This window comes from Ranitomeya imitator, chromosome 6 (genome assembly GCF_032444005.1).
Source record: "Ranitomeya imitator isolate aRanImi1 chromosome 6, aRanImi1.pri, whole genome shotgun sequence".
Taxonomy (NCBI): domain Eukaryota; kingdom Metazoa; phylum Chordata; class Amphibia; order Anura; family Dendrobatidae; genus Ranitomeya; species Ranitomeya imitator.
Window position 1 is genome coordinate 221,842,732 of NC_091287.1, and position 12,983 is coordinate 221,855,714.

The 12,983-nt window shown below is 47.4% G+C and overlaps 1 protein-coding gene across 5 annotated transcripts in view; it reads left to right on the forward strand.

Annotated features, from left to right (window-relative positions):
* The first annotated feature begins 12,071 nt into the window (after positions 1-12,071).
* Positions 12,072-12,983, forward strand: part of TMEM245 (transmembrane protein 245) — a 145,427-nt gene continuing 144,515 nt past the window's right edge. For all 5 annotated transcript variants that reach the window (XR_011314034.1, XR_011314035.1, XM_069730492.1 and 2 more), the window contains exon 1: positions 12,072-12,730. Coding sequence is in view for 3 of the 5 variants with exons in the window: in XM_069730492.1 (XP_069586593.1) it covers positions 12,119-12,730 (612 nt within the window). In the remaining 2 variants the exon portion in view is untranslated. The remainder of the gene's footprint in view (positions 12,731-12,983) is intronic.

Genomic DNA, 12,983 nt, shown 5'->3' on the forward strand with positions numbered 1-12,983 from the left:
TTCCCCTGTATCTCCATTCTGCCCGTGTCTCCAATCCTGCCCGTGTCTCCAATCCTGCCACCTGTATCCAATCCTGCCCCATCTCCATTCTGCCACCTGTCTCTATTCTGTCCCCGTGTCTCCATTCTGCCCCGTGTCTTCATTCTGCCCCCGTGTCTTCATTCAGCCCCATGTCTCCATTCTGCCCCCCCGTCTCCATTCTGCCCCCCTGTCCCCATGTCTCCCATCTGTCCTTGTGTCTACCATCTGCCCCGTGTCTCCATTCTGCCCTGTCTCCATTCTGCCCCCTTGTCTCCACTTTGCCACCTTGTCTCCATTCTGCCACCTGTCTCCATCCTTCCCCTCGTGTCTCCATTCTGCCCCTTCTCCAATCCTGCCTTGTGTCTCCCATCTGCCCCTGTGTCTCCATTCTGCCCCCATGTTTCCATTCTGCCCCCGTGTCTCCAATCCTGCCCGTGTCTCCAATCCTGCCACCTGTATCCAATCCTGCCCCGTCTCCATTCTGCCACCTGTCTCCATTCTGTCCCCCGTGTCTCCATTCTGCCCCCGTGTCTCCATTCTGCCCCGTGTCTCCATTCTGCCCCCTGTCTCCATTCTGACCCATCTCCATTCTGCCCCGTCTCCATTCTACCTCGTCTCCAATTCTGCCCCGTGTCTCCATTCTTCCCCTCGTGTCTCCATTCTGCCCCCTTGTCTCCATTCTGCCACCTGTCTCCAATCCTGCCCCTGTGTCTCCAATCCTGCCCCGTGTCTCCAATCTTGCCCCCGTGTCTCCATTCTTCCCCTTGTGTCTCCATTCTGCCCCCTTGTCTTTATTCTGTCACCAGTCTCCATTCTTTCTCTCGTCTCCAGTCTGCCTCCGTGTCTCCATTCTGCCCCGTGTCTCCATTCTTCCCCTCGTGTCTTCATTCTTCCCCTCGTGTCTTCATTTTTCCCCTCATGTCTCCATTCTTCCCCTTGTGTCTCCATTCTGCCCCCGTGTCTCCATTCTGCCCCGTCTCCATTCTGACACCTGTCTCCATTCTGCCCCTTGTCTCCATTCTTCCCCTCGTGTCTCCATTCTATCTGTCTCCATTCTGCCCCATGTCTCCATTCTGCCCCCTTGTCTCCATTCTGCCCCCTTGTCTCCATTCTGCCCCCTTGTCTCCATTCTGCCGTGTCTCCATTCTGTCTCATTGTCTCCATTCTGCCCCCGTGTCTCCAATCTGCTCCTTTTATCCATTCTGCCCCCTCTTTCCCTTCTGTGCCGGGCTGGATGGAGACACATGGTCTCTATCCTGCCGGTGAAACATTGCGGCTTGCCGCTTTCAGTTAAAAAATTTAAAAAAAACTTTCTTCTTACCTGGCCACGCTCCTGCGGCGGAGATCCCTCCCGGCGTTTCAGCACGCTGTCGCCGGTGAATGACAATGACGTCATACGCCGGTGATGCGTGCTGACGTCAGCTGCCAGCCTCCGATTGGCTGGCGGCTTTAACCATTGCCGTGCGGGCCCACATGGGCCTGCAGGGCTGCAATAGAGTAACTGATCCTGCGTCTCGGACGCAGGTTCAGTTACCGATAGAAGCCTGCCACTGGGGCCCGGGCCCCGTGGGCATCGGGCCCCGTGGGCATCGGGCCCCGTATCTTCTGCTCATCGGGCCCGGGCCCCAGCGGCAGGTTTCTATCATACATACACCAGTCAGGGCAGTAATGTCCTGATGGCGGCCCTGTGTGCATCACCTCTATGTAGCAGAGGTGATCGAGTAGTGGATGCTTCTAGCCTCCCAAGGAGGCTATTGAAGCATGCCAAAATAAAAAAAATTGTTCAAAAATATAAAAAATAAAATAAATAAAAGTTCAAATCACCCCCCTTTTGCCCAAATCAAAATAAAACAATAAAAAAAAAAAACCTACACATATTTGGTATCGCCGCAGTCAGAATCGCCTGATCTATCAATAAAACAAAGGATTAACCTGATTGCTAGATGGAGCAGCAAGAAAAAAATCAAAACGCCAAAATTACATTTTTTTTGGTCGCCGCGACATTGCATTAAAATGCAATAATGGGCAATAAAAAGAACGTATCTGCACAAAAGTGGTATCATTAAAAATGTCAGCTTGGCATGCAAAAAATAAGCCCTCAGTCAACCCGAGATCACGAAAAATGGAGACCCTACGGGTATTGGAAAATTGCGCAATTTTTTTTTTTAAAGCAAACTTTGGAATTTTTTTTTGCCACTTAGATAAAAGATAACTTAGACATGTTTGGTGTTTATGATCTCATAATGACCTGGAGAATCATAATGGCAGTTCAGTTTTAGAATTTAGTGAGCTTAGCAAAAAAGCCAAACAAAAAACAAATGTGGGATTGCACTTTTTTTTGCAATTTCATCGCACTTGGAAATTTTTTTCCATTTTCTATTACAAGACATGGTAAAATCAATGATGTCGTTCAAAAGTACAACTCGTACCGCAAAAAATAAGCCCTCACATGGCCATATTGACTGGAAAATTAAAAAGTTATGGCTCTGGAAAGAAGGGGAGCAAACAATGTAAAAAGGAAAAAAGCTCTGGGGGTTAAAGGGAACCTGTCATCCCCCTCAGGCGTTTGTAACTAAAAGAGCCACCTTGTGCAGCACAAATGCTGCATTCTGACAAGGTGGCTCTTTTAGTTATCATGCCTGCACATGCTGAAATAAACGTTCATAAAATGTGCCCCCTCATACTGTGAAACCTTCCCGGAGGCGGGACTTTCCTTCCTTATCAGACGCAGCACAGCCGTCACTCCGGGCCTGTGCGCGCCGGGCGCCGCCTCCTCTTGCGGCATTATCGTCCCCGGCGCCTGCTCATTAAGTTTTTTTTCCGGGCATGCGCAGTTGCGCTGCCATTTGTACTTACAGCGCAGGTGCCGGGGACGATAATGCAGCAAGAGGAGGCGGCACACAGCTCCGGAGTGACTGTGCTGCGTTTAATTAGGAAGGAAAGTCCCGCCCCCGGGACGGTTTCAGGGTATGAGGGGGCACATTTTATAAACGTTTATTTCAGCATGTGCAGGCATGATAACTAAAAGAGCCACCTTGTCAGAATGCAGCATTTGTGCTACACAAGGTGGTTCTTTTACTTACAAACGCCGGAGGGGGGGTGACAGATTCCCTTTAAGGGGTTAAGCATAACGACGTACAACCAAGGTATTTAATTTTGCCAGATTAAAATGTCTTCTCCTTATACAATTGGTTCTTTTAACAAAGAATCATAGAAGAGTAAACTTTTGTTATTGAAGCACCCACAGCTTTTGCTGAAAAAAAAAGAACTTGATGAGGTAACGTAAAAGAATCAGAAAACACAACAAAGATGAAATTCAAAGCCATGCATGCATAGCCCAATCCATTGACTGCATTGTCAATGCATCACCTTAAGGCCAGTTTCACACGTCAGTGGCTCCGGTACGTGAGGTGACAGTTTCCTCACGTCCCGGAGACACTGACTCACGTAGACACATTAAAATCAATGTGTCTCTGCACATGTCAGCGTGTTTTCACGGACAGTGTGTCCATTTGAAAAACACGGAGACATGTCAGTGTTCGTGGGAGCGCACGTATTACACGGACCCCTTAAAGTCAATGGGTCCGTGTAAAACACGTACCGCACACGAATGCTGTCCGTGTGCCGTGCAGGAGACAGCGCTACAGTAAGCGCTGTCCCCACAGCGTGGTGCTGAAGCCACCATTCATTTCTTCTCTCCAGCAGCGTTTGCTGGAGAGAAGATATGAAAAATCCTATGGGAGGTGGAGCTGCATATTCATCACTGTAATGGCGGCACCATGTGACCGCTCATACAGGAGAAGCTGCGGCGAGGAGAGGAAGCAGCGAGGGAGCCGGGTAAGTATTTTATTAACAGCGGGGGGGCGCACAGGGGGTGGGAAAGGGTTGGGGACAGGGATCTTTTTTTTAACCCCTTTACCCCCAAGGGTGGTTTGCATGTTAATGACCAGTCCAATTTTAAGAATTCTGACCACTGTCCCTTTATGAGGTTATAACTCTGGAACGCTTCAACGGATCCCAGTGATTCTGACACTGTTTTCTCGTGACATATTGTACTTCATGATAGTGGTAAAAATTCTTTGATAGTACCTGCATTTATTTGTGAAAAAAACGGAAATTTGGCGAAAATTATGAAAATTTTGCAATTTTCCAACTTTGAATTTTTATGCAATTAAATCACAGAGATATGTCACACAAAATACTTAGCCCCTGATGTGCCTAAACATTGAAACCCCCCACAAGTGACACCATTTTGGAAAGTAGACCCCCTATGGAACTTATCTAGAGGTGTGGTGAGCACTTTGACCCACCAAGTGCTTCACAGAAGTTTATAATGCAGAACCGTAAAAATAAAAAATCATATTTTTTCACAAAAATCATATTTTCGCCCCCAATTTTATATTTTCCCAAGGGTAAGAGAAGAAATTGGACCCCAAAAGTTGTTGTACAATTTGTCCTGAGTACGCTGATACCCCATATGTGGGGGTAAACCACTGTTTGGGCGCATGGGAGAGCTCGGAAGGGAAGGAGCGCCGTTTGACTTTTCAATGCAAAATTGACAGGAATTGAGATGGGACGCCATGTTGTGTTTGGAGAGCCACTGATGTGCCTAAACATTGAAACCCCCCACAAGTGACACCATTTTGCAAAGTAGACCCCCTAAGAAACTTATCTAGATGTGTTTTGAGCGCTTTGACCCACCAAGGGCTTCACAGAAGTTTATAATGCAGAGCCGTAAAAATAAAACAAAAATTTTTTCCCACAAAAATTATTTTTTTAGCCCCCAGTCTTGTATTTTCCTGAGGGTAACAGGAGAAATTGGACCGCAAAATTTGTTGTCCAATTTGTCCTGAGTGCGCTGATACCCCATATGTGGGGGGAAACCACTGTTTGGGCGCATGGGAGGGCTCGGAAGGGAAGGAGCTCCATTTGGAATGCAGACTTAGATGGAATGGTCTGCAGGTGTCACATTGCGTTTGCAGAGCCCCTAATGTACCTAAACAGTAGAAAACCCCCACAAATGACACCATTTTGGAAACTAGACCCCTTAAGGAACTCATCTAGATGTGTTGTGAGAGCTTTGAACCCCCAAGTGTTTCACTACAGTTTGTAACGCAGAGCCGTGAAAAAAAAAAAAAAACAACTTTCCCCCAAAAATTATTTTTTAGCCCCCAGTTTTGTATTTTCCCGAGGGTAAGAGGAGAAATTCGACCCCAAAAGTTGTTGTCCAATTTGTCCTGAGTACGCTGATACCCCATATGTGGGGGGAACCACCGTTTGGGCGCATGGGAGGGCTTGGAAGGGAAGGAGTGCCATTTGGAATGCAGACTTAGATGGAATAGTCTGCAGGCGTCACATTGCGTTTGCAGAGCCCCTAATGTACCTAAACAGTAGAAACCCCCCACAAGTGACCCCATATTGGAAACTAGACCCCCCAGGGAACTCATCTAGATGTGTTGTGAGAACTTTGAACCCCCAAGTGTTTCACTACAGTTTATAACACAGAGCCGTGAAAATAAAAAAAAAAATTTTCCCACAAAAATTATATTTTAACCCCCAGTTTTGTATTTTCCCAAGGGTAACAGGAGAAATTGGACCCCAAAAGTTGTTGTCCTATTTGCCCTGAGTACGCTGATACCCCATATGTTGGGGTAAACCCCTGTTTGGGCACACGGGAGAGCTCGGAAGGGAAGGAGCACTGTTTTACTTTTTCAACGCAGAAATGGCTGGAATTGAGATCGGACGCCATGTCGCATTTGGAGAGCCCCTGATGGGCCTAAACAGTGGAAACCCCCCAATTATAACTGAAACCCTAATCCAAACACACCCCTAACCCTAATCCCAACAGTAACCCTAACCACACCTCTAACCCTGACACACCCCTAACCCTAATTCCAACCCTATTCCCAACTGTAAATGTAATCTAAACCCTAACCGTAACTTTAGCCCCAACCCTAACCCCAACTTTAGCCCCAACCCTAACTGTAGCCCCAACCCTAACCCTAACCCTAGCCCTAACCCTAGCCCTAATGGGAAAATGGAAATAAATACATTTTTAAAATTTTTCCCTAACTAAGGGGGTGATGAAGGGGGGTTTGATTTACTTTTATAGCGGGTTTTTTAGCGGATTTTTATGATTGGCAGCCGTCACACACTGAAAGACGCTTTTTATTGCAAAAAATATTTATTGTGTTACCACATTTTGAGAGCTATAATTTTTCCATATTTTGGTCCACAGAGTCATGCGAGGTCTTGTTTTTTGCGGGACGAGTTGACGTTTTTATTGGTAACATTTTCGGGCACGTGACATTTTTTGATCGCTTTTTATTCTGATTTTTGTGAGGCAGAATGACCAAAAACCAGCTATTCATGAATTTCTTTTGGGGGAGGCGTTTATACCGTTCCGCGTTTGGTAAAATTGATAAAGCAGTTTTATTCTTCGGGTCAGTACGATTACAGCGACACCTCATTTATATAATTTTTTTATGTTTTGGCGCTTTTATACGATAAAAACTATTTTATAGAAAAAATAATTATTTTTGCATCGCTTTATTCTCAGGACTATAACTTTTTTATTTTTTTGCTGATGATGCTGTATGGCGGCTCGTTTTTTGCAGGACAAGATGACGTTTTCAGTGGTACTGGTTATTTATATCTGTCTTTTTGATCGCGTGTTATTCCACTTTTTGTTCGGCGGTATGATAATAAAGCGTTGTTTTTTGCCTCGTTTTTTTTTTCTTACAGTGTTTACTGAAGGGGTTAACTAGTGGGCCAGTTTTATAGGTGGGGTCATTACGGACGCGGCGATACTAAATATGTGTACTTTTATTGTTTTTTATTTATTTAGATAACAAAATGTATTTATGCGAATATTTTTTTTTTTTTCATTATTTAGGAATATTTTTTTTTTTTTTTAGACGTTTGGAAATTTTTTTTTTTACTATTTTACTTTGTCCCAGGGGGGGACATCACAGATCGGTGATCTGACAGTTTTGCACAGCACTCTGTCAGATCACCGATCTGTCTCAGAGCACTGCAGGCTTTACAGTGCCTGCTCTGAGCAGGCTCTGTGAAGCCACCTCCCTCTGTTATGAACAGGTGATTCAGAACCACAATGGACCTAGTGGTTAAGAGCATACAAAGTGACCTGATAGTTACTAACATAGGACGAACTCTGAGACGTGGGAACTCTGCTGACCGCAATCCCTAATCCTATCATACCACACTAGAAGTAGCCGTGGATTGCGCCTAACGCTCCCTATGCAACTCGGCACAGCCTGAGAAACTAACTAGCCCTGAAGATAGAAAAATAAGCCTACCTTGCCTCAGAGAAATTTCCCAAAGGAAAAGGCAGCCCCCCACATATAATGACTGTGAGTTAAGATGAAAATACAAACACAGAGATGAAATAGATTTTAGCAAAGTGAGGCCCGACTTACTGAATAGACCGAGGATAGGAAAGATAGCTTTGCGGTCAGCACAAAAACCTACAAACAACCATGCAGAGGGGGCAAAAAGACCCTCCGCACCGACTAACGGTACGGAGGTGCTCCCTCTGCGTCTCAGAGCTTCCAGCAAGCAAGAAAAACCAATATAGCAAGCTGGACAGAAAATATAGCAAACAAAAGTAACACAAGCAAAACTTAGCTTATGCAGGGCAGACAGGCCACAAGAACGATCCAGGAGAGAGCAAGACCAATACTGGAACATTGACTGGAGGCCAGGAACAAAGAACTAGGTGGAGGTAAATAGAGCAGCATCTAACGACTTAACCTCGTCACCTGAGGAAGGAAACTCAGAAGCCGCAGCCCCACTCACATCCACCAGAGGAAGCTCATAGACAGAACCAGCCGAAGTACCACTCATGACCACAGGAGGGAGCTTGACCACAGCATTCACAACATCCCTCCCTGCAGGACCCGGATGCCGCGGCCATCTTGGATCCGGGCCTGGAGCAGGGAGGGAGGTAGGGAGACCCTCGCAGCATCGCGTTGCTGTGGGGGGCTCAGGGAAGCCCGCAGGGAGCCCCCTCCCTGTGCGATGCTTCCCTGTACCGCCAAAACACCGCAATCATGTTTGATCACGGTGTGCCAGGGGTTAATGTGCCGGGAGCGGTCCGTGACCGCTCCTGGTACATAGTGCCGGATGTCAGCTGCGATAGGCAGCTGACACCCGGCCGCGTTCCCCCCGTGAGCGCGGCCGATCGTTTATGACGTACTATCCCGTCGGTGGTCATAGGGGCCCACCCCACCTCAACGGGATAGTACGTCTAATGTCAGAAAGGGGTTACACACCAAAAAAAAAAAAAAGATTTTTCATATCTTCTCTCCAGCGAACACTGCTGGAGAGAAGAAATGAATGGCGGCTTCAGCACCAGATGCAGGGGACAGCGCTTAACTGTAGCGCTGTCTCCTGCACGGTGCGTGTGGTACCCAGTCGGCACATGGATGCCGCACGTGTGCCACACTGATGTGCCACGTGAGCACACGGACACGGATAATTCTGGTACCGATTTTTCCGGTACCAGAATTATCTGGACGTGTGGGACAGGCCTAAAGGGAACCTGTCACCTGAATTTGGCGGGACTGGTTTTGGGTTATATGGGCGGAGTTTTCGGGCGTTTGATTCACCCTTTCCCTTTCCTTACCCGCTGGCTGCATGCTGGCCGCAATATTGGATTGAAGTTCATTCTCTGTCCTCCGTAGTACACGCCTGCGCAAGGCAATCTTGTGAGTGGAATGTCTGGAAAAAAACGCGCAAAAACCGTGTCAAAACCGCGCAAAAAACGCGTAAAAAAACGCATGCGGATTTCATGCGGAAATCTGGCAGAAATGTCCGGATTTTCACAGAAATTTTCTGCATGAATTCCTGAACGTGTGCACATAGCCTAAGGGTATGTGTCCACGTTCAGGATTGCATCAGGATTTGGTCAGGATTTTATGTCAGTATTTGTAAGCCAAAACCAGGAGTGGAACAATTAGAGGAAAAGTATAATAGAAACGTATGCACCACTTCTGTATTTATCACCCACTCCTGGTTTTGGCTTACAAATACTGACATAAAATCCTGACCAAATCCTGATGCAATCCTGAACGTGGACACATACCCTAAGAATCTGTACTAAGTGTTCATAAGGAACAAAATGTCATATTCTGTATAGGTTGGCATTAAGCATGGGCTGGTGATTTCTCCCCAGGCAGTGCTATTAGTATAGAGTCATGTGATGGTGATTTCTACTCAGGCATTGCTATTACTATAGAGCCATGTGCTGGTGAATTCTCCTCAGGCACTGGTATTTCTATAGAGCCATGTGCAGGTGATTTCTCCTCAGGCAATGCTATTAGTATATAACCATGGGCTGGTGATTTCTCTTTAGGCACTGTTATTACTAAAGATTTGTGGGCTGGTGATTTCTCGCCAGGCACTGCTATTATTGGAGAACCCTGTGCTGGTGAATTCTTCTCAGGCACTGCTATTACTATAGAACCCTTTGCTGATGACTTCTCCCCAGGCACTGGCATTACTATAGAGCCCTGTGCTAGTGATTTGATTTCTCCTCAGGCACTGCTATTACTATACAGTAGAACTCTGTGCTGCTGACTTCTCTTCAGGCACTGCTATTTCTATAGAGCCATGTGCTGGTAATTTTATCCTCAGGCACTGCTATAGAGCTGTGTTTTGGTAATTTCTCCTCAGTCACTTCTATTACTATAGCGCCATGTGGTGGTGATCTCTCCTCAGGCACTGCTATTACTATAGAACCATGTGCTGGGAATTTGTACTAAGGCTCTTCTATTACTATGGAGCCATGTGGTGGTGATTTCTCCTCAGAATCTGCTATTACTATGGAGCCCTGTGCTGGTGAATTCTCCTCAGGCATTGCTATTACTATAGAGCTATGTGGTGAATTCTCCTCAGGCATTGCTATTACTATGGAGCCATGTGGTTGTGATTTCTCCTCAGGCACTACTATTACTATAGAACCATGTGCTGGTGATGTCTTCTGAGGTACTGCTCTTACTATACAGCCATGTGGTGGTGATGTCTCCTCAGGCACTGCTATTACAGGTGCATCTCACAAAATTAGAATATCATCAAAAAGTTAATTTATTTCAGTTCTTCAATTCAAAAAGTGAAACGCATATATTATATAGTCATTACAGAGTGATGTAGTTTAAGTGTTTATTTCTGTTAATGATTATGGTTTGTACCCAATGAAAACCCAAAAGTCATTATCTCAGTAAATTAGAATACTTTCTAACACCAGCTTGAAAAAAATGATTTTGACATCCGAAATGTTGGCCTACTGAAATTTATGTTCAGTAAGGCTAGGGTCACATTGCGTTAGTGCAATCCATTTAGCGCTAGCGGATTGCGCTAACGCAATGTTTTCTATGGGGCTGCGGTCGGGGTCGCGGTAACGTCCCCGCTCTCGCAGATCCCCGATCTGCGAGAGCGGGGAACGGACCGCGGCTGCGCCTCGGACGCTGCAAGCAGCGTCCGCGGCGCGGCGGGAATCACCGGCGCGTCGCTAGCGCGTGCCGAACATGGCACGCGCTAGTGAAGGGCGTTCCCATTGCCTTCAATGGGCGCGTTAACGGACGCGTTGCACGGCGTTAATTTCGCCGTGCAACGCTGTCCGTTAAACGCGGTCCCATAACGCAATGGGAACCCAGCCTAAATGCACTCAATACTTGGTCGGGGCTCCTTTTGCATCAATTACTGCATCAATGCGGTGTGGCATGGAGGCAATAAGTCTGTGGCACTGCTGAGGTGATATGGAAGCCGAGGTTGCTTTGATAGCAGCCTTCAGGTCCTCTGCATTGTTGGGTCTGGTGTCTCTCATCTTCCTCTTGACAATACCCCATAGATTCTCTATGGGGTTAAGGTCAGACTAGTTTGGTGGCCAATCAAGCACAGAGATACTGTTGTTTTTAAACCAGGTATTGGAACTTTTGGCAGTGTGGACAGGTGCCAAGTCCTGCTGGAGAATTAAAGTTCCATCTCCAAAAGCTTGTCACAATGCAGACGAGCTGAAGGCTACTATCAGAGCAACCTGGGCTTCCATAACACCTCAGCAGTGCCACAGGCTGATCGCCTCTGTGCCACGCCGCATTGATTCAGTAATTGATGCAAAAGGAGCCCTGACCAAGTATTGAGCACATTTACTGAACATACATTTCAGTAGGCCAACATTTCGGATGTTAAAATAATTTTTTCCAGCTGGTGTTATAAAGTATTCTAATATACTGAGATAATGACTTTTGGGTTTTCATTGGCTGTAAGCCATAATCATCAACATTAACAGAAATAAACACTAGAAATAGATCACTCTGTAACGACTCTATATATGAGTTTCACTTTTTGTATTAAAAAAACTGAAATAAATTAACCTTTTGATGATATTCTAATTTTGTGAGAAGCACCTGTAGTATAGAGCCGGCCGGTATATGCTCCTAAGGCCGGGGTCACACTACAGCATAATACGGATGAGTGTTCAGCGAGAAAAAAATTGCATAGCAAGCGACCAATGTTAATCTATGGGGCAGCTCCCATCATCTGTTTTTTTCTCGTCCGTATTACACTTGCGAGTAAAATCGAGGCATGCTGCGATTGCGTAGCTCAGCTGAGAAACGCCAAGTCTATGGGTGCGAGAAAAAAAAAAAAATCGCACAGTACACGGACCATCAGTGTGACTTGCGAGAAATTCACAGGCATTTGGCAGGTGACCGGAAATTGGCTCAGTCATTATTTGCTCATTTTGCAAGTGTGTGAGAAAATCACACCATACGAATGATACACGGATATTTTTTTGAGAAAAAAAACCCATCCTGGCATTGCACACGGATGACATACGGATCACCATATGGAGAACATATTTGCGATTCTCAGCAAACAAAATCGGACAGATTTTTTACACATTGTGTGTGACCCCAGCCTCAGTTGCAGGCTGAGTCCTCAATAGCCAGAATGACTAGTTTCCCGCGCTTTATCACGCAAGTGATCAGCTGTGTGGGCGGGGCCTTGCACGGTCTCTGGTGGGAGGGGCGCACCGGTAACAGTCGGGCGGGGGAGCAGTGAGCGGAGGGCCTCAGACATGGCGGAGAATGAGGAGTGCTCTCATGGCCCCGGACATGGCTCCCGGTCTGGCACTCCTGTCCAGCAGAGCAGAGCGCCGCAGCCCGAGTCCCCCAGGCAGCCCGCAGAAACTTCCTCCCGCAGCCCGCCCGCCCTGCTCCAGCTGCCTCCCGGGCTGCCGCTCCGCTTTGATCGGAACATCAAGCAGGCTTTCTACAACACCGGGGCGCTGCTGTTCGCGGCCGGGTGCTGCGGGGCGGCGGTGCTCGTCTACTTCATCCTGGAGGCCTTCCTGCGGCCGCTGCTGTGGGCCGCCCTGTGCGGCACCTTCCTGCACCCCTTCAAGCACTCGCTGACCGGAGTGTGCCGCCGCTGGCTGTGCCGCCTCCAGCGCCGGGGCTCCCCGATAGTCCTGGCCACTCTGCTGCTGCCCGTCAGCTTCGCCAACCACAGCCTGGAGGCCCTGGGGGAGTTTATTGCGCGCAGGCTGCGGGTGCTGGTCCCGGTGCTGGCCGGGGCGCCCCTGCTCTACCTGCTGTACATGGCCGGGAGCCTCCTCGGGGTGCGGCAGCTGCTGGCACATGTGTGCGGCCTGATCTGCGCGGCTCTGGACTACTTCAGCTCACTGTGGGTGAGGAGGGCACATGCGCCACCTTGTACTGCACACTGTCTACATACAGAGGGGGACCGAAGGTGGCAACTGTAGGCGTTCTCAAACCGGTTGCTATGAGCAACAGCTGAAGAGTATCTTGGTTATGCGTTTACTAATTATCTGGAGATGGTAAAATAGGCATAAAATATAAAAGAGGTAGTCGGGGACCACAGGGGATCGAGCAATGTCTCTTCTTGTGGATGTGATGTTACCATAGGGAGGGCTTTATGCA